The 19,984-nt window shown below is 38.6% G+C and overlaps 1 protein-coding gene across 1 annotated transcript; it reads left to right on the top strand.

Moving 5' to 3' along the window:
* The first annotated feature begins 996 nt into the window (after nt 1-996).
* On the top strand, nt 997-6,766 carry LOC118803959 (BOLA class I histocompatibility antigen, alpha chain BL3-7-like). The gene is made up of 5 exons (XM_036564510.1): nt 997-1,276; nt 1,493-1,765; nt 5,730-6,014; nt 6,102-6,230; nt 6,432-6,766. Exons 1-5 carry the CDS (start codon nt 997-999, stop codon nt 6,437-6,439), a joined length of 975 nt encoding a protein of 324 aa, XP_036420403.1. The 3' UTR covers nt 6,440-6,766.
* Nucleotides 6,767-19,984: the final 13,218 nt, after the last annotated feature.

Here is a 19,984-nt window from a genome sequence, read left to right as displayed (position 1 = left end):
GTTGCACTGTTTGATCGTACAGCCTTTCACAGAGTGATGAACAACTTCTTTTGTTTCCTCGTCCCAACTTTTTTTAAATGTGTTGCTGACATTAAATTCAAAATGGGCATAGATTTTTTTTTAAATAATGAAACGTTGTCATTTTACTATTTTCAATTTATTAACCATGAGGTTTAAATGATTAAGTCCCAACTTTTTTGGAAACAGGGCTGTAGAACAATGTACTACACGTTCTCCATCAATCTGAGGCATGATTTCACCATGCAAAGAACGATTTAAGCATGGAATGGTTCTTTGAGTGTTTGTGGTTTATAAAGAACCTTGTCTTTACCAATGTTAAGAGTGTAGCTTTAGAGTTGCTGTTTTGATGCTGAGTCTACTGTAAGTTAAAATAAATGACTTGACCCACTCTTATGTACAGTAAATCAATTATAATGGTTTGTTTACCTGTAAAGAATTGCTAATTTATTTTAATAAAACATGAAGGTGGACAAGGTCATGACAGATGGGAGTGGCTTTGGGTGAGTGAGTGAGTGAGTGAGTGATTGAGTGAGTAAGTCAGTGGGTGAGTGAGTCAGTGGGTGAGTGAGTGATTAAGTGAGTGAGTGAGTGTGTCTGTGTTTTGCTTATGCTGACTATGTAAGTGCCCTTTTCATAGTGTGATGAGTGACTGTTTTAAAGCCTTGCAAAAAATCTCTGCCTCTGTAACATCAATCGTTTAACAGTTAATAGGAACTATTATTTATTAAACACAACAATAACAACAAAGAAAAGGCATGTCCACTGTATTCTGCCAGTGTCTATCCTATTGGTGGACAATGACAGGGCGGGCAAGTTTATCTAAAGTGATGAATACATGCTTGACTTACAATTGTAGACATGTTTAAATGTTCAAGACGACCTTGTACAATTATTTTAATTGTTATTTCACCATGACAGGGTGGACATCTTAAGCTTGACCTCAGCTAAGTATGTATGGACTGTATGGTGAAATATATGGTTTTTTTCTTTACAGCCACACACTCTCTGCAGTACCATTACACTGCAGTCACAGCACGACTTCATTTCCCAGAGTTCACCGTTGTTGGTCTGCTGGATGGAGAGCAGTTTGTTTACTATGACAGTAACATCATGAAGAAGATCCCAAAGACTGAGTGGATTGAGAAGAATGAGGATGAAGATTACTGGAATGAAGAGACACAGACCAGTCAGGATCATCAGGACAAGTTCAAACATGATGTGGCTAATCTAATGAAGCGCTTCAACCACATTCAAGGTGAATCTACTATGGAAGCTCTGAAGGATACGATTAAAAAAAAGTTTAAAATAAATTCCACATTATTTATTTTTTCTGCCAGTATAAAACACCAAAAACAGTTAAAAATACTTCTAGCATCACTTGTACAATTTCAGCCAAAAAATAAATAAATAAAATTGCCTCATATGTTACACCTCATATGTTGTTTGTGTGTGTGTGTGTGTGTGTGTGTAGGAGTTCACACACTGCAGCAGATGTACGGCTGTGAGCTGGATGATGATGGCACTATTAGAGGATTCTGGCTGTACGGCTATGATGGAGAAGACTTCCTCAGTCTGGATCTGAACACTGAAACCTGGACTGCAGCTCATCCTAAAGCTGTTATTACCAAAGAGAGGTGGGAGAGTGAAGATGAAGCTCTTCATGTTAAAGCCTACCTGGAGAATGAATGCACTGCATGGTTACTGAAGTATGTGGCATACGGCAGATCCAGTCTGGAGAGGAAAGGTACAGTGATCTGATCTCCTGATGTGGAGGAGAAACGTCATTCCACTTAACACTGACACAGATTCATTAATACAACAGACACTCTGATAATGAACAGCACACTAAAAATAAAAATTGCCTCATATGTTACACCAGTTTTGACCAGCAGGGGGGCATTTGTGTGTGTGTGTGTGTGTGTGTGTGTGTGTAGGAGTCACTACAGTGAGAGACGCGTTTGTGTTTAGCTTTATCCTTTTAATAAACTGGTAAGAATACAGGCTGTGATTTCAGTTCAGTTTAATTCACACACACATCATCTAAACCGCTTATCCTACTGGGTCGCTGCTGGGCTTAGCGGTAGCTCTGTGGAGGGAGCAGCTAGCAAGAGGAGTGGGGAGGAGACTGTTCGTGAGGTTAGGGGGGCAGATCCTGTGCTGCATGAGTCACAGGTGCCTGGGACTAGTAAACGGGGGTTTAAGAGATGGGAGATGGAGAGACACAGTTGAGCTTAGACCGTGGAGCTTTGCAGGAGAAAGTTATAACAGAAACCCCAGTAGAAGACGTAGCAGCTGGTGAAGAGGAATTGGGTGATGAGGATACATGTTCTGTGCTTTCTGGTATTTCTGAATTGGGGTCTCAGTCAGAAGAAGCTGATCTTTATTCTCTCCAAGAAATAAACTCATTCTTGGATGAGACTTTTGGAAGAGCAGTCGATGTGAGGGACTTTTTCCCGGATGTTAATATATGTGTCTCTTCAGTAGTGCGAATTCAGTGGACTGGATACGATGCCTTGAGTGAAAAAAGGTGTTCGTCTGAAAAAATTCAAAACTAAATTACGGAGGGGTAGAGGCCCTGTTTCACTGAAAAAATAGATATGCACACACTGCACAAGGGGTTTAAATATGAATGAGGAGCAAATTAGAAATGCTCTCAGAGATGATTAGCAAATTGATATCATTTTTATAAGAAACCCATTCTGATAGTGACAATGAAACTTTTTTTTTTTAATATAATGCACCAACTAAGGGCACTAAGCACTTGGAGGTCTTCTGGAATTTACACCATTTTCTTTTAGGATATAGTGATGCAGATATGTATGTGGTAATGGGAGGGGACTGGAACTGCACTACACAGTTCACAATTGACAGGAATGGGGAGGAACCATATAGTCAGTCTAGTAATAAACTTGCTAGTTTAGTCTGTGAATATGGTTTAATGGATGTATGGAGAGATAAAAATGAGGGAGTGAGGCAGTACACATGTTTAAAGGTAGGTGATTCCAGAGAGTGTGGAGCTAGGTTGGATAGGTTTTATGTAAGCAAAGGTTTTAACAACAGGGTGGTGAGAGCAGGGGTAATCTCTGTGGGGTTTTCCGATCATCATATGGTCACTGTGGAAATAAGCGTAATGGCTACAACACATGCAAATTGCTACTGGCATTTTAATGTTAAATTATTACAAGACCGTTTTTTTGTGGTAAATTTGCGCTTTTTTGGTATAAGTGGAAAGCTCAGAAGCACTGTTTTTGAAAACTTAGATCAGTGGTGGGATGTAGGAAAGGCACATATCAGAATTTTCTGCCAAGGTTACTCAGCACAAAGAGTTGGGATTCTATTTACAAGAGCAGGTGAAAGGGGCTTTAATACGGGCGAGGATTAGCTCGATTAAGGACATTGATGTGCTTAGTGCCTACTTTTCTAATCTAGAAAGAAAGACTGTACAACAGAAGCAGATGACATTTTTAAGGCACACCAATGGGACCTTGACGTCCGACCCTGCTGAGATGAGGAGGCTGGTGGTGCAGTACTATGCAGAACTGTATGGTGCTAAGGACTGTGACTCTGACAGCGCTGCAGACCACCTTCAAGACCTTCCACAGTTGAGTCCAGGTCAGAGGAAGAAGCTGGATGTTGATATTACGGTTGAAGAACTTACAGCGGCGGTGAAGCAACTGTCTGCTGGTTGATCCCCGGGGATGGATGGACTACCAGCTGAATTTTATTAACGTTTTGGACAGATTTGGGACAGGATTTTTATGAGGTGGCACTGGAATTCTTACAGACTGGTTTGCTCCCTACTAATTGTCGGAGGGCCGTTTTGTCCCTCCTACCTAAGAAGGGAGATCTGGGTCTTTTAAAGAACTGGAGACCTGTTTCACTGCTCAGTGTGGACTATAAAATATGGTCAAAGTGTTTGGCTAATAGATTGAAATGTTATTTAGACACTGTGATCTGTAAAGATCAAACATATTGTGCGCCAGAGAGAACGATTATGGATAATTTGTTCTTTTTGAGGGATGTAATTGATTTGCGTTTAATGAATAATGATAGATTAGGGATTTTATCACTTGATTAAGAAAAAGCTTTGAGTGTGAAGGTGCCAGTACAGAGAGGTATACGGCAGGGCTGTCCCTTGTTGGGTCAGCTGTATAGTATTGTGATTGAACCCTTATTATGTAGGCTGAGACAAGATCATAAGGGGATACCTATAACAAAAGACCCCCATGGGACTTGTGTTTCTTTGTCTGCTTATGCAGATGGTGTCACAGTTTTGATCACTGCTCAGGGAGATGTTGAGGTACTTAAGAGAAGTTTGGAGATTTATGAAAAAGCATCATCTGCAAAAGTGAATTGGGGTAAATGTGAAGGGTATTTGATTGGTCTTTGGGCAGACACAGAACTTCCTCAACATCCAGGAGGGCTGATATGGGGAAGAGAGGGTTTAAAGGTTTTAGTTGTGTTTTTAGGGAATAATTGGGAAAACTGGGAGGGTATGGTGGAGAAGGTATCGGCCTGGTTGTCTAAATGGAATTGGCTATTACCGCTGTTGTCGTACAGGGGGAGAGTGCTGGTAGTGAATACCTTCGCTGCCTCTACATTGTGGCACAGGACAGTGGTGTTGGAGCCTCCTGAGGAGCTGATTGGAAGATTACAGAAGAAAGTGGTAGATTTCTTTTGGAGTGGACAACATTGGACCCATCTGCTTTACCAGAGAGATCTACTGTGGACTCAAACAGCCAGTAAAATCCCGCACAGGGCAGGGAGTTTGGGATATGACCTTCTGCTGTTCTGGATAAGACTGGCTGAAGTCAGTCTGTCTGGTCTCACTTCTTTTTACCAATCTCTTCTCCTAGTCTGGAAGATGGTTTTTGAGGTGTCCAGAGATGTTCAAAGTTTGACAGAGTGGATACTAGAAGAACCATTACTGCATAACCCATTGATACAAACCAAACTGTTGTCCTCAGCTAGCGTGAGAGCATGCCTCGAGAGGAAAGGGTGCACAAAGCTGGGGCACTGCATGGGTGTTAATGGGTGGAAATCACCCATAGAACTCAGGGAGGTGACCAGACTACAGTCATGAAGAGTGATCTCTAGACTGCTGGAAGAAGTAAAATCAGCCTTTCCTGGGTGTTATAGAGAGCTGGTGGAAAGAAGTGGGATACAGAGACAGCAAGCAACAGGGCTTTCTGCTCCTGGCATGGAGGTCACATTGGCGGTTCAGGTGGATCCAGGGGAGGAGAGAGTTCCAACAGGAACATCTGTACTATGCCTGTGTCAAAGTTGCATACCAGACTGATCTGAGGCATCAGAGAGTGGTACAGTGGCTGGAGTTGTTCAGGCCAGACTTCCTCCTGAGGGACAGGTGGAGGTCCCTGTATAAACCCCCTATAGAGAAGCGTTCAGCCGATCTACAGTGGAGGATTATTCATTGGGCAATAGCTACAGGCAGACATGTGGCCCACCTGAATATTATAGGCTGGTAGACCAGGTAGAGGTGTTCATTGATGTGTGGGGACAGAGTGATGTACTGTGCTGTGTTCATGATGATTTTCTCCTAGTCTTGAAGTTTTAACCATGTTTTAACTTTATATATCTGGATGGATCTGTTGTGAGAAAGGTGTAATTATATTGATGGACTGAAGTTGTGTTAAGTCTCTCTCTCTCTCTCTCTCTCTCTCTCTCTCTCTCTCTCTCTCTCTCTCCAGTCCCTCCTGAGGCGTCTCTGTTCCAGAAGGACTCTTCTTCTCCAGTGGTGTGTCATGCTACAGGTTTCTTCCCCAAAGCAGTGATGATCTCCTGGCAGAAGAATGGAGAGGATCTGCATGAGGACGTGGAGCTCAGAGAGACGCTACCCAACCAGGATGGAACCTTCCAGAAGAGGAGCGTTCTGACTGTCTCACCTGAGGAGCTGAACAAACACAACTACACCTGCATCATTAAGCACAGCAGCCTGGAGAAGAAGGTGGTGCTGCTGGTGTCTGAACTCAGAGGTGAGAGAAATAAACATTACAAAATATTTCAGCTTTAACACATCACTGATAAGGTCAGCAGGTCAGTCTTACACTAATCTTTTTCAGGTGGAGGATCTGCGGACGCCACTACTGGAGATCACGGGTTCAATACTGGAATTGCAGTCGGGCTTGTTCTTGCTCTTCTCCTTGTCATTGTTGCTGGAGTGTTTGTGTGGAAGAGGAGGAGAAAATCTGGTAAGGCAGACGTTTTGCTGGACGCATGAATCTAGAACTTTATAGATTCTTTCTCAGGGATTTCTGCATTTATATTTATGCTACAGCACTAAGCAGAAGATTTCTATGTCATATGAAATGACCTTTAAAAACAAATGAATTATTATTTGATCCTCTTTATTATGAATCTCTGAGTCTTAATGTGAATGTTTTACATCTCAGGCAGATAAACACTGCAGCGGACAGTGACCACTCGATCAGTGGGTCAAGCTTCCCTGCCATTAAGGACATCTACACCGAGCGGTATTAAGGGAAAACCTGCAGTATCAGTGTGAGAGAGCTTGACGTCACTGTGAACAGAAAATCACAGAGCGTTTTCCCTCCTTACTGTGATGAACATTACAGTCCAAATGTCTGGAATCTCTGTTCAAAAGTTTGGCATTAATGTGTTTAATAATATGAAACCAATTTAGCTGCATTTAACATTTAAATGAGGACTCTGCATGACAATGACACAAGCAGAAAAAAATAAACAGATTATTGTTTTTATGACAAAACTGTAGAAAACTATGGCCAGTCTAAATCAGTCTAAATCTCCCTGAAGATGAGATCTTTAAATCTGTGAGAACTGTGAGAACTGAAGTAAACACAGCTCACCTGTGGCTCTGATCAACAGGGTGGAAATGATTGTGTCTAACAATGTTAGACACGATGGCCACAGTGCTGCTTTATCCACTGAGAGAAACTGTTACAGGGCTTAGATTTAAATAACTGACATATGAGTTTACAGAGCTGTGTAATGTGTGTTTAGCTGGTGCTCTGACTGTATTCTAACTGCTGATTACCATGTATGAACTTTACCTCACAGTATTATTCATCTTAATGTCCTTCATCTCACTCTTTTTATTTTAATAATAGGGAATGAAGGGCAAGAGGATCATATGAGGTTGTGTGTGTTGTTGTGAAACATCCATGTACATCAGTATTTGTGTTTGTTCAGAAGATAAAAAATTCTGTATTTTTATATCTGACTAAATCGACAAATATATATATATATATAATATATATATATATATCATATATATATATATATATATATATATATTTTACAAACACATGATGGACAGAATTAGTGCAATGTTTGGAACAGGAAACCTCAAGTCACCATTTTCTGACATCAGAGAACAATAATGTGAAAATCACCACTGCTTTCAGAACTACGGCACAAAGCTTAGCCTGTTTTATAGATCATCACACAGATCTGTAGATTATAATAAGATACAAATCTTCCAAAGCTGTAAGCGCCTCTTGTGCCAAAGGGCCACTGGGCTGGTCTTTTATGGTGGGGCAGCTTCTCTCCTCCAAGGGTCTGTCCTTAGTGTTTTTTTCCTATACTGAAATGCTCACCCCTTCACCAGCACTGCCCTACAGGAACTCTTACAAGCTTAGCCCAAGCCTTTTTTTAGGAGTAATAGGAGCCATAAATGGACTTCATTTTAATAAAGCAGTTAAATGTATGCTTGTACACATTGTACACACGTATTGCATAGTATTTCACTGTAGACTGAAGAGCAATATTACAGCTGAATTTAATCAATTTAGTTTAAGGCTGTAACAACAACATATGTAAAAGGACCATTAAAACAGTGTGAAGGCCGTGCCTTTCAGTGTCATCAGACACTTTTATGATAACCAGTCTGACTGAATATAGACCACCATAAATACAACTAAAAGGCAACTTGAGTCTCACACTCAATGGAGGGTCTCACTGTGTTTAAATCAGTTTGATGGAGAGCAGGTTTTGTAAGCTAATCTATTCAGATCAAGATATAGTGCTGGACTGGAAAACATTTCTGGTATTACAGCTTTAAAAGGCCTTAAATTTTTTTTTGAAGCTTAAAATTATTCATTAAGATTTGAGTTTTCTGAGCAGCTACTTAAAAAAAGCGTAGACTACATTATTTGGCAAATATTAGCTGGGTACCACTTTACTTGACAGTTCTTAGTACTAACATAGTACTAACTTAGTACTAACTTAGTAATAACTGTAAAATAAAGTGTAACTTTGTACACAGTATTTATGTAGCAACTACCTGTTTCTTGTAGTTGTGGTTTGCAGTGCATGACTGTACATAGCATTCATAATCATACATAATGCACAGAGGAGACCATGATTCTCTCCTGCAGGGGAGATCACCAATAGCCATACACTTCACCCTCTTGGTGACCAACCCAAACACAAACACCCACATTATAACCCTAATAACCCCACACATAAATAACACATACACATACTTTAACTAACAGACATTTTTTGGAGGACAGGCACCTCCCATGATCCTCTTGGCATGGTCGTCAGCATGGCCTCACTTCACGGGGGTCTACAGGCCAGCATCAGCCAGTAGCATGTGGTTATAAGAATGTTATGGATCTGATCTTGGTTTAAAAACATTGGTAAAGGTTTAGTGGTGTGTATAATGTAGTGTAAAGCTGGATGACTGAAACTAAAACAACACACAGGATTACAGCAAAAATACAAATGTTAATCAGTCAATCAATCAATCAATCAATCAATCAATCGACCTTAATTTAAACTTGGAATTCATTGAGGGAGACCCTCATTTACAGTGTAGCCATGCCAATACAGAAAACAGTACAGGATTGAAAAACTGGATAGTAAAAACTTATCGAATGCTAAAAAAGTAGAAATACACTGTAAAAATTTTTTGCTAGTACAACAAAAACTTAGCACAGAATTTCCCCTAATTTTTTTCTTGTTTACTCAACTTTTATAAATTATTTGTTATACTGACATTTTTTTGTCAACACTAAAAGAAATTTTAGTTGAGCCTAGATGAGAATATTGGTTGTATTAAGAAGTACAACTAGTCTCAAGCAAAGGTCTTTGAGTTCTACCAACTTTTATTTCTTTGGTTATTAAACAAAGAAAATGTAGTTTATGTAACCGTTACATTCTCACTCACTAAACAAAGCTTTCTGAAGTTAACTAAAAATATTCATTGGAAATCAGGAATAAGGAATATTAAGTTGGTGTCCAGCTCTACAGTAACACCATGAATGTGTAAAGAAATAGAAGAGGTAGTAAAACACAGGTGATGACAGCTGAGCAATCAAATATTTGCCACAGTTCTAAGAAAATGTCATACATTAAGCCGCTATTTTCTGTATCATATCCTCTAAATTGAACAATTCTTAAAGCTCAGCTGTGTTCACCGATATGTGGATATGAACTGATTACACCAGAAAGTGTTTTGAAGTGATAGCTTTCACTGTCAAAACAACTTGTACAGAAGTTACAATCCAGACAAAATGAGTGGAATAATAATCACATAAGTAAAGAAACAGTTACAGTGGTGTTTACCACAAAATGACAAACTAAGCTGGTACACAGAAAAGAACAGAGACCTCTGAGTGACTCACTTCCTCAGCTCCTATGCAAAACTGCTGTATATCTGCCACTGCTAGCTGCTGTTTGTTTGATGTGCAGAGAATGTGAAAAGACTTTTGTGTTTGTAGACAGAGAAGCAGATAAGCAACCACTGAAACACTAGAACATGACAGAGTCAGAAGGCCACAATTTACATCCTACAGAACTTTTTCCACCACCACCATCATGATGAGTGGTCTTTTTATCATTCATTTAAGCTATTGACAGTAAATTAACACATCATCTACACAACACATGACTGCTGTTACACTCAGCAAACACAGAAATTTTGCACGAAACACTGAAAACAGAAAAACACTGTACATAAGATTGTCCACTGTAGAGTTCTAGTATGTTTATTTTTGTCATTAATATTAATCATACTTTTAAGACAAGAACTTAAATAACATAATCATCACCATGTTCTGGTGGTGTGATGATACTATGGGTTCTGTAAACCAAATGTAGTGTAACATCTGCTCTGGTGTTGTTTTAGCAGATGAGTGAACTGTGATCAGCAGTAACTGAAGGTGCTGTTTTTCCTCTGGTAAAGAAAGTGAGTGATGGATGTTAAACTGCTGCAGGCGTGTGGTTTTAATGCAGCGAGCGGGTCAGAAAAACTGAGGCTGGAAAACATTCAGACCAACAAGCACACACACATACACAAACACTGTATGGCTGCATACACACATATGAACACACACAATATCTGGAAAATGTCTGGATACAAACACAAACACAACCACACACACGGGTCTCAGGACATTTGTTACAAAACATACAGAGCTTTCTACCTATTGCCTTTCTTCAACTTCAGACACATCTAAAGAAAACCGACACCATGGTCACCATTCCTCTCTGTATGGAAACCATTTATGCACTGAGAACCTGAATAAGTTTAATTAACTCTAATTTTTCAAGGAAACTGATTATCTCAAAATATTTGAGTGGACAAACGCTATTCTTTAAAGTGAACAAAACTTACATTTTTATGTATACCAAACTTTATAAATCTGATTACACTATACTTAAAATTTAATGTTCTCTTAACTATATTAATTTAAGTTCATTTGACGTTAAAAAATGTATACAGTGTACTTAATCTTTTAAAGTTTCCCTAACTACATTAATTAAATTTAACATAACTCAAAACATTCTGAACTTTTAAGTTTGATATACTCAATTTAAAATATTGGGTACACATTAAAAAAATGTGTCTTAATTAACTTAATATATTTCAAATATTTTGACCAGCAAGTACTAAAATAAGTCTAATACCTTACTTAAAACATTTAAGGTAACAAATTACCTCAAAGTATTTAAGTAAACATAACTCAAACATATACCATCACAAAACGTAAAATTCTCTAAGAGGATACAAGCTTGTAAAACCGTGTGTACATTTACTGTACCCATTAAACAAAAATGTGCTTTCAAGAGTATGTAAACATGCTAACAAGCTTTAATGAGTCAGTAAAACTTTCACTAAAGTTAAAATACATCAACAGAAAGCGTACATTTTAGTATTTTAAACACAAGAAAGAAAAGTGCAAAACCTGCGAAAAAAGGGGGAAAACCTCTTTACACAAGCACAAAAAAGGTGCTTTAGTGCTCAAGTAAAATTCTGTGTACATGTTCCTGTACATTTTAACAATACAAACACTTTGATAGGCTTAGACTTTACACATTTATCAGAATATTATATGCAACTTAAACTGTCAGTGATATTTGGAATGTACTGTGCATTTAAAAAAGTAGGACTATAATCTACAAAAACTGCAAATCTCAAAAACAAGTTTAATGAGCAGTAGATCATTGTAGTAAGTAAAGTCAACAAAATAGGCATAGCTGGTTGTGAGGGGAAGTATAATACTTTTTAAAGAACCATACCTTTTTCTTTTGAACAGTTTATTTAACTAATTTAAAGTATTTATGATTTTGATTATGATTTAATTAACTGAATATTTACTTCCACTGATCCATCCTTTAGGAAGCTGAGGTTGCCTGAATATAACTGTTACAAAAAGTTAACGTCAGTATTGTTACTTTGAATTTATTATTTTTAATGTCATCACATAGATTCACTGAATTAAAGAGAGTGAACTCTGACAGACGAAAATAATCAAATTCCTCATTATTAGAATCTGGATCATGGCACAGTACCCACCCACATCACATCACCATTATACTTAGGGAACTACTTCCATAAATGAAAAACCCAACTTAGCTGAGTAAACATTGGAAGGGTAGGAAATGGGAGAGGAAAAAAAAATGCAACCCACGGTTTTTTTTCCCATCTAGAGGACATTTTCTTTGCAATCTAACACCCTTCCACCAGCAGATCATTTTTTAGATTCAGTAACCTGGGTGATAGTGGTTTCAAGTCATCTAAGCCATGAGGACTTTCTGGATTAAGTTGATGTGTGGGTCGTTCTTTTGGATAGTCAAGGTGTAGTGCATACATTAAACCAACATCATGAGCTGAAAGCATCAGCCAAATTAGGCCCCTCATCAGAACATGTCCCACCTTCCAGCAACACTATGGCAAGCCTGACGGGACTCACTGAACAAGGGAACTTGGTCTTCATTTACCACGCTTAAAATTAGCTACAGTCAGGTCTGCAATGTCGGCTCATCTTCTTGTTCTGTCCTGAAAAATTGCATACACATATACACTATAAACATCCTTGAGTATTTCTTTTCCATCATTTCTGTCACCTTTCGCTCGTTTTTCCAACAACATAGTACCAGTATCCATACACTGTGGCATTGGTGAAGTTTTTTCCAATATTTAGGATGCAATTTGATTCTTATTACAATTGTGAAATATGAAGTTGATTTTATTTAATGCTGTTTGGACAGGAAAGGGCACAAAGTGACTTCACCCCAAAACTTTGTAATTATTGTTTTAAGAAACATTTCCTCATTGTCTTTTAAGTTTTGTGTGGCAATGGAAACAATAATGGTAATAACATGAACAAACACATATTATAACATATAAACATATTTGGCAACTTACATTCCAAGTCCTGAAAAACCTAGAGTCATCGGTAACACTTTACATTAAGGGTCGCTAATCAATCATTAAATATATAATAATCAACTATTTGTTTCCCATTTTCAGTTATTATTAACTCTTCAGTAAGAGCCTTAGCTATTACTTAGTATTGATTAAGCACTTAGCCATTAGTATTAAGTACACTGTTTAGTTGATAAGTTAGTTTGACGTTATTTAGTGGCTTACTTTACTCGATTATCTGTGTGCTAATTGCTGCTTTTTACATTGTAAAATTAACTCGTATTAAGTATTTTTCTTTATATAAAGAAGTAACGTGATAACTTACTAGGCACTTATGTGTTTACTCCCGCTAATTATCTGTTAATTAACTTTTCCATCACCTCCAAATATTCTTTGCTTCACTTTTTCTCTTCTTTGTTCTTGTTTCATTAAAGATGCTTATGGTCACATCTGACCGTAAGATGAGCGCACACAAATCATGACGGTTTTTGGTTATTCATCACCGTTCAGCTTGGCATATCTGTAACTCATATCTGTAGGAGTGCATGTAATTTGGGCAGAAATGCCTGATATGGTGGCCTAATTAACCAAACTGAATTATCAACATAATCTGTAATTGCAAAAATAAGAACAATAGAAAATTTCCAATAATCTAATTTGTGTGCTGATAGTACCATACAAAATGATGTAACTTACTTTACATGCACTTGATATATAAGTGCTGCAACTCTGTCATGTTCCCTTTAAAGACACATTCACTGTGCTTGGTGTTTCATACTACTGAACAAAAACCAGCTTCGGTCATACACTGCAATAATACAGGCGTTTATTTTAGGGATTTACTACACGAAACAAGCACTCTACTATGTTAACAACCACTGAGTATTTGTTTTATTTCCATTTTATTTTTTCCAGTTTGTTTTTTCATTTGGTAATACTTTAAGTTTGGTCAGCAGGGGAGGAGTGCACTCACTGCTTGGCATCAACTCCACCCACGAGCTCGGCCATTAGCTTTTCATGGCCAAACACTCCGTTTTATTGGCGGGCTACTGAAACATCTGCATGAATTAGGGTGTTCTTCATGTAAATGATATGTAACTCAGGTGCTGGTCGCTGGTTTCATGGCACTAAGCTGATTCTCATTTATGCTCAAATCTCCACTTGTTTCCACATCGTACAAAACTGTTATGAATCAGACGCAGAGCAGTTCATACCTTATAAAAGGCAAAAAACGTGTTCTTTTTTACGTAACTTTGATGATTAATGGGCCCTTTTCACAAGATTCGTGATTACTTCCGTTTAGCATTAGCAGGGTAACTCACTCACGTTTCCTCTCCATAGAGCTAACGGCAGACGCGATGACAAAATGTTTAGTATGAACTGTACCATCAACTCTTAGCTCCAGCAGCTGTACTGTAGTGACAGACTCTGAGCTCCAGCAGCTGTACTGTAGTGATCAGACTCTGAGCTCCAGCAGCTGTACTGTACCGCTCAAACTCTAAGCTCCAGCAGCTGTACTGTAGTGATCAGACTCACTGAGCTCATCAGCTTTACTGTAGTGATCAGACTCTGAGCTCCAGCACTGTACTGTACCCGCTCAAAACTCTGAGCTCCACACTGTAACTGTGTGTCAGACTCTGGAGCTCCATCAGCTGTACTGTAGGCGATCAGACGCTGAGCTCCCAGGCAGCTGTACTGTAGAGTTGCCTGCTCGTCTGTGACAAGTTAGAGTGAGAAGTGGACGGAAGATCCTGATTGAACTGAACAGAGCTGAGATGCTGTGTGTTGTTTTTACTGCAGTTCTGCTGCAGCTGCTTCACATCAGGCCGTCTCTGTGTCTTTGTACAACACGCCAGCGATTTCGGTAATCTTCTGTTTTCAAAAGAAAGAACTTTTATATGTAGCGTGAATGTTATAGACTCTGTTTATATTACGCTAGCTATACTGCTAAAGCTACGGCTAACCAAACTACCCCGGCTACAGAAGCAGCTTTTTTCAAGCTAGGAGTCTCGTTTTTGAACTGATGCTTGAAAGGTTGATGTTTTCTGAAGTCTGCGTTCAAACATCGCCATGAAACTATAGAATAATGCTGTTTGGCAGATCGCTAACATAGCCAGCGTTAGAGCTTAACTTAGCTTTAAGTTTGCTGCTCATACGAAGCTGGGCTCACCTACTAATGGCAGGTCTAGCTAATTAGCGACTGTAGCTGCTAGCCTAGCGTATCAATACATTTTAACGAGGTCTGTAAAACAGACTTTACATGTAAAAGTTTTTGTTTGTGTTGATGTCAGAAGTCGCTGCCATCATGTAGCTAAATGTGTCAGAACCTGCTCCACGTTAGCCGGCTGGTGGCAGCAGCTAATGAAAGCTAACTAGCTTCCTTATTTTGGGAACACATGCTACCGTTAGAAATCGCTTCTAGCGTTGCTAGCTAACCCAGCTACAGCTAAACTAATGTCCTACCAAATTCATACTACACAGAAAACTTTAATTCTTTAAAACAGAAATATTACAAAATCGCGGGCATGTTGTACAACTACAGAGACACTGCTTGATGTGAGCAGCTGCGCAGCAGTAATCAGGGCTGCGCCACAACAAGCATTTTAGCTGTGTTTAAGTTAAATCAGTGCTTCATTCACTTCTTTTGTCATGATAGTGCACTAACACATACATATGTCTGTTGTAGCTCAGTATTTGATCATTATGGGTTCACTGCTAATGCTTAATCCGGCTAATCGCGACTCTTTGTGAAAAGTGCCCCATGGCCATTAATCTACATTTGACCATTAATTAACTTCTTAAATTCCCTTAATCAACCATTCATTGCTTCTTAAATTCCTGCTTTACTTAACCATTAATTACTGCTTTTGTGTTGTCACTTTACTTGGAGGGACACAAAAGCAGTATTAATGGTTAGGTTATAGAGGAATTAAAGAAGCAATGAATTGATTGATTAAGTGAATTTAAGAGTAATTATGGTCAAATTGTAAAGATCTAATGGCCATTAATCATCAAAGTTATGTAAAAAAGAACACCTTTTCTTGCCTTTTATATGATGATGTCCAGCAGTGAGTGCACTCCTCCCCTGCTGACCAAACTTACTAGTATTAAATGAAACACTGGAAAAATCAAATGTGAAATAAAACAAAATACTCAGTGTTGTTAACATAGTAGAGTGATTGTTTAGTGTAGTACATTCCTAAAAGCGACGCTGTAATTATTTTGCAGTTATGACCAAGCTGTGTTTGTGAGGCAGTAGTTATTAAACAAAAGCACAGTGTAATGGTCCTTTAATGGAACATGAAATAGTTGCAGAGCACTTGTTTATATCAATGTGCGTGTAAAGTAGTACATCCACTTTTGTACTGGATGTCATGCACACAAATTTAGTATTTTGATATTTCTCGTTGTTGTTCTTATTTTGCACTTACAGATTATGTGATAATAGTTTTTGGTTAATTAGCCACATATCCAGCCATTATGCCCAAATTTACATGCACTCCTACAGATATGAGTACAGTAGGCCAAGATGAACGTGATGAATAACAAACTCCATGCATGTTGTCTGTGCTCATCTTACGTCAGATGTGACCATCAGCACTTTATGACAAGAACCAAAGTGAGAAAGTGAGCCACTGAATATTTGGAGGTGATGGAAAGTTAATTACAGATAATTAGCGGGATTAACACCATAGGTGCTAGTAAATTATCACGTTCCTTCTTTATATGAAAAAAATACTTATTAGTTAATTACAATGTAATAGCACAATTAACACACATATAATGATAAGTAAGCACTAACTAACGACAAACTAACTTTATCAACTAAAGTGTACTTAATTACTAATTGCTAAGTGCTTAATCACTACTAAGTAATTAGCTAATGCTTACTGAAGAGTTAACTATAACTACAAATAATGGGAAAACTAATAGTTTATTATTTATAATTTAATGATTGATTAGCGACGCTTAATGTAAAGTGTTACCAATTTATTTGTTCAGCGCTTTTTACAACTGATGTTGTCACAAAGCAGCTTCACAGAAAACCATTTAGGACAAAGTTTTAACATGAAATGTAAATCCTCCAGTGAGCAGCCAGGGCGACAGTGACAGGCAAACTCCCTCAAGTGAGAAGAAACCTTGGGAAAGGAACCAATGCTCACAGGGGGGGGGGGGAACACATCCTCCTCTGGTCAAACTACCTACAAAATTATTATACTACTAATATTAGTAGGTAGTAGTAGTAGTAATAGTTAGGAGTCCATGAAAACTGCATGGTAGGGGCGTGCACAGCTGAGTCACAGCAACAGTTGCGGTACAGCATGGGCAAGTGGCCGGCGACTGGGGCGTGGGCAACTGGTCCTGAAGCGAAAATAGTCTCAGGGAGCTCCGCAGACAATCATCCACCATTGTCCCGTCGGCATGTTGGCAGTCGTTTTACTCGAAAAGGTAGGGAGATGAGTTAGTTTTAGTTCTGTATGGGTGTATGTATAGTATATGTAAAACATTTCCAGAGTGGGGCTAACGACCTCCGGCAGATCTGACTAACAGCTTACTAAAAGGAGAAACTAAAGGACACCAGACACGGTAGCAACCCTGAAACATCTGGCATCCTCCGCTGCACCGTCCACAAACTGGGGGAAAAGGGGGTTGAAAACCCGCCGGTGCGAGCGGCGGGACGACAAGCACATCGTCTCAGTTTACTATAATTTCCTGCGTCCATTGACCCCTGGATCTGGTGCCTTTATCTAGGGGGGACATTACTACCAAGCTAAACTAAACGTTGATTTTCGCTGATTTGAAGATTCGACTGAGTCTGGGAAGTCCCAAACATTTTCTGGAAGATCATTCCCAGAGTTTGGGGCTTTATAAGAAAAGCTCTTCCCCCAGATGAAACCTTCTGATTCTGGGAACTATTAAAAGCCACACTTCTGTGATTTCTGAGTAATCTGGTGGTCGTAATGGGCAAATAAGGTCTTGTAGGGCTCAGGCCCATGTAGGGCTTTATACGTCAATAAAAAATTTTTGTAACAGATACTGAGATTAACAGCAGCCAATAATTGATGATAGAACTGTACTGATTATGATCAAATTTTCTAGTTTTAGTGGAAACCTGGCCTCAGCATTTGAACTGACGTTTGAAGTTTATTTAAATTCCTGCTGGTTCAACCTGATATATTGCGTTACAATAGTCTAGCCTTGAAGTATAAAGGCATGTACTAACTGTTTTCTGCATCATGCAGCGATAAGGCATTTCTTCTTTTGGCGATGTGCGCAGGTGTAAAAAGCTGTCCTAGTGATGCTTGCCTATGTGGTTGATCAAATGATAATCTGATCATTATGTGCAAATCGTTTTTTTGCTGCGGGAACCAGTATAACTGGCAAGCAGCAGATTTAAAATTAAATCTGGTCATTTATTTCTTGCGAGTGATTCTTCACATTATTAATAGTTGTAATTATGACAAATTTTCAGTGCACATGTGAGATTTTCCACAATATTTTACCTTTCAACATGAGAACCAAATGTAAATAAAGGAAAATAAAAAAGTATGGTGAGCCCTGACCATAATGAAATACCAGTACTAAATTCTACTCAGCGCTTCTTATTTCCCTGATTGCATGAATTCCACTTTTAACATCAACTCCAAAACTGAGGTTTTCCACCCTGTTGGCAACCCTGAAAGTATACACTCCGGGTTTTCATAAACCCACCTTGAATCCAGTCACATTTACGGAACTGTTCAGCGTCACAGGTCACTGAGAATGACTTAACCAAGTTGATTTCAAAACTGAAAGCTCTGTCTGGATCTTTAAGTACTCCTGTGTTTTTTCACTGAGCATTAGAGCTGCTGGAAAGTCATGATTTAAGCAGAATATCGCAAATGACATTAAACAGAAAGATTTTTTTTCTGTCTAAATATCTGATTGATCTTAGATCTACATGATAATGTTACAGATCTAAATCTGAAATAAATTTACTTGATTTGTGCAGTAAATTTCATAACTAATCAAACACACTTAATTGTTGGTGTAAATTCAGCCAGAAGTTGATCAGAGTGAAAGTTTAAAGGATGCTGACAAGCAGCCGCTCACACAGATCATATTTAACATCAGACAGATCAGACTCACCTGCTGATGTTAGATGAACATTAAGTGAGAGGAGAAGCAGGTATGTCACCGTACAGATCATATTTAGGATCAGACTGAGATCAGACTCACCTGCTGATGTTAGATGAAAGTTAACTGAGAGGAATAGAGCGGTATTTTCACATATACAGATCATATTTAATATCGGACTGAGATCAGACTCGTCTGCTGATGTTAGATGAACGTTAACTGAGAGGAGAAGCAGGTATTTCACCACACAGATCATATTTAATATCAGACTGAGATCAGACTCACCTGTTGATGTTAGATGAACATTAACTGAGAGGAGAAGCAGGTATTTCACTATACAGATCATATGTAATATCAGACTGAGATCAGACTCCGCCTGCCTGAGTTAATGCACGTTAACGTTAGAAAGACAATTTTACCACTTAGAATTAAAACTTACAGATCCTCTTTTTGACAGACTACGTGTGAGATGATGGTTACTGGGGTCCACAGTGGTTGTAGTGTGGGCTGGTCTAGATGGAAGTCCAGGGCTGAATTTATGTTTCCAGTCTATCCTGGCCCATCCTAGCAGAGCCATGTATGAAAACACTCACACAAAACATGAACAGTTGTACAGTATGAGTTATAATTGTGGTAGTTTAATAAAATACAAAAAACACCCAAACCACAAAGAATCACCTTATTCAATAAAACTCATCACCTCTTATTATAACTGGTATGAAAGAACACAAACGTCAAAAACGGTTTTAAAATGCCAAGCGTCTCATCCTGGTTTGTGAGCTGAATGTTTCTCCACAAGGGGAGCTGTAATTCACATGTTTGCAGTGGATTATTACCTATAATCTGCTATTTACTAAACAACTCTATGCTGCCACTAAGATATAAAATATTTTCTAATTGGATATGAATGTAGCAAAAACACATCACATCCTGTTTTTTTTTCTTCTCAATGCTTTTGATGCCTTAGGTTGCAGTGCATTTTTGTTTTGAGAACAAAAGTACAGGACACCAAAGGCTGCAATGTGATGATTAGAAACTGAACTTTTACAGCAAACTATTACTGAGAAAAACACTGCAGAGAAATTAAATCATGCTGAGCAATATTAACACATTAGCTTACCTGCATCTCCTGCAGCTCTTTTTAAGTTTATTATTTTTCAGCTCCTCATTAATGTACTTGCTATGTAGGCA

The sequence above is a fragment of the Colossoma macropomum genome, unplaced genomic scaffold, assembly GCF_904425465.1.
Source record: "Colossoma macropomum unplaced genomic scaffold, Colossoma_macropomum, whole genome shotgun sequence".
In the NCBI taxonomy this organism is placed as follows: Eukaryota; Metazoa; Chordata; class Actinopteri; order Characiformes; family Serrasalmidae; genus Colossoma; species Colossoma macropomum.
The sequence above is the reverse complement of the archived record's forward strand: the minus strand, read 5'-3'. Positions and strand labels throughout refer to the sequence as shown.

Bases quoted from the DNA above. Each gene is read 5' to 3' on its own strand.
- LOC118803959 (XM_036564510.1), top strand. From the start codon at position 997: ATGGTTTTTTTCTTTACAGCCACACACTCTCTGCAGTACCATTACACT. The intron at 1,277-1,492 runs GTGAATCTACTA...GTGTGTGTGTAG, and splicing joins GCGCTTCAACCACATTCAAG to GAGTTCACACACTGCAGCAG. The intron at 1,766-5,729 runs GTACAGTGATCT...CTCTCTCTCCAG, and splicing joins ATCCAGTCTGGAGAGGAAAG to TCCCTCCTGAGGCGTCTCTG.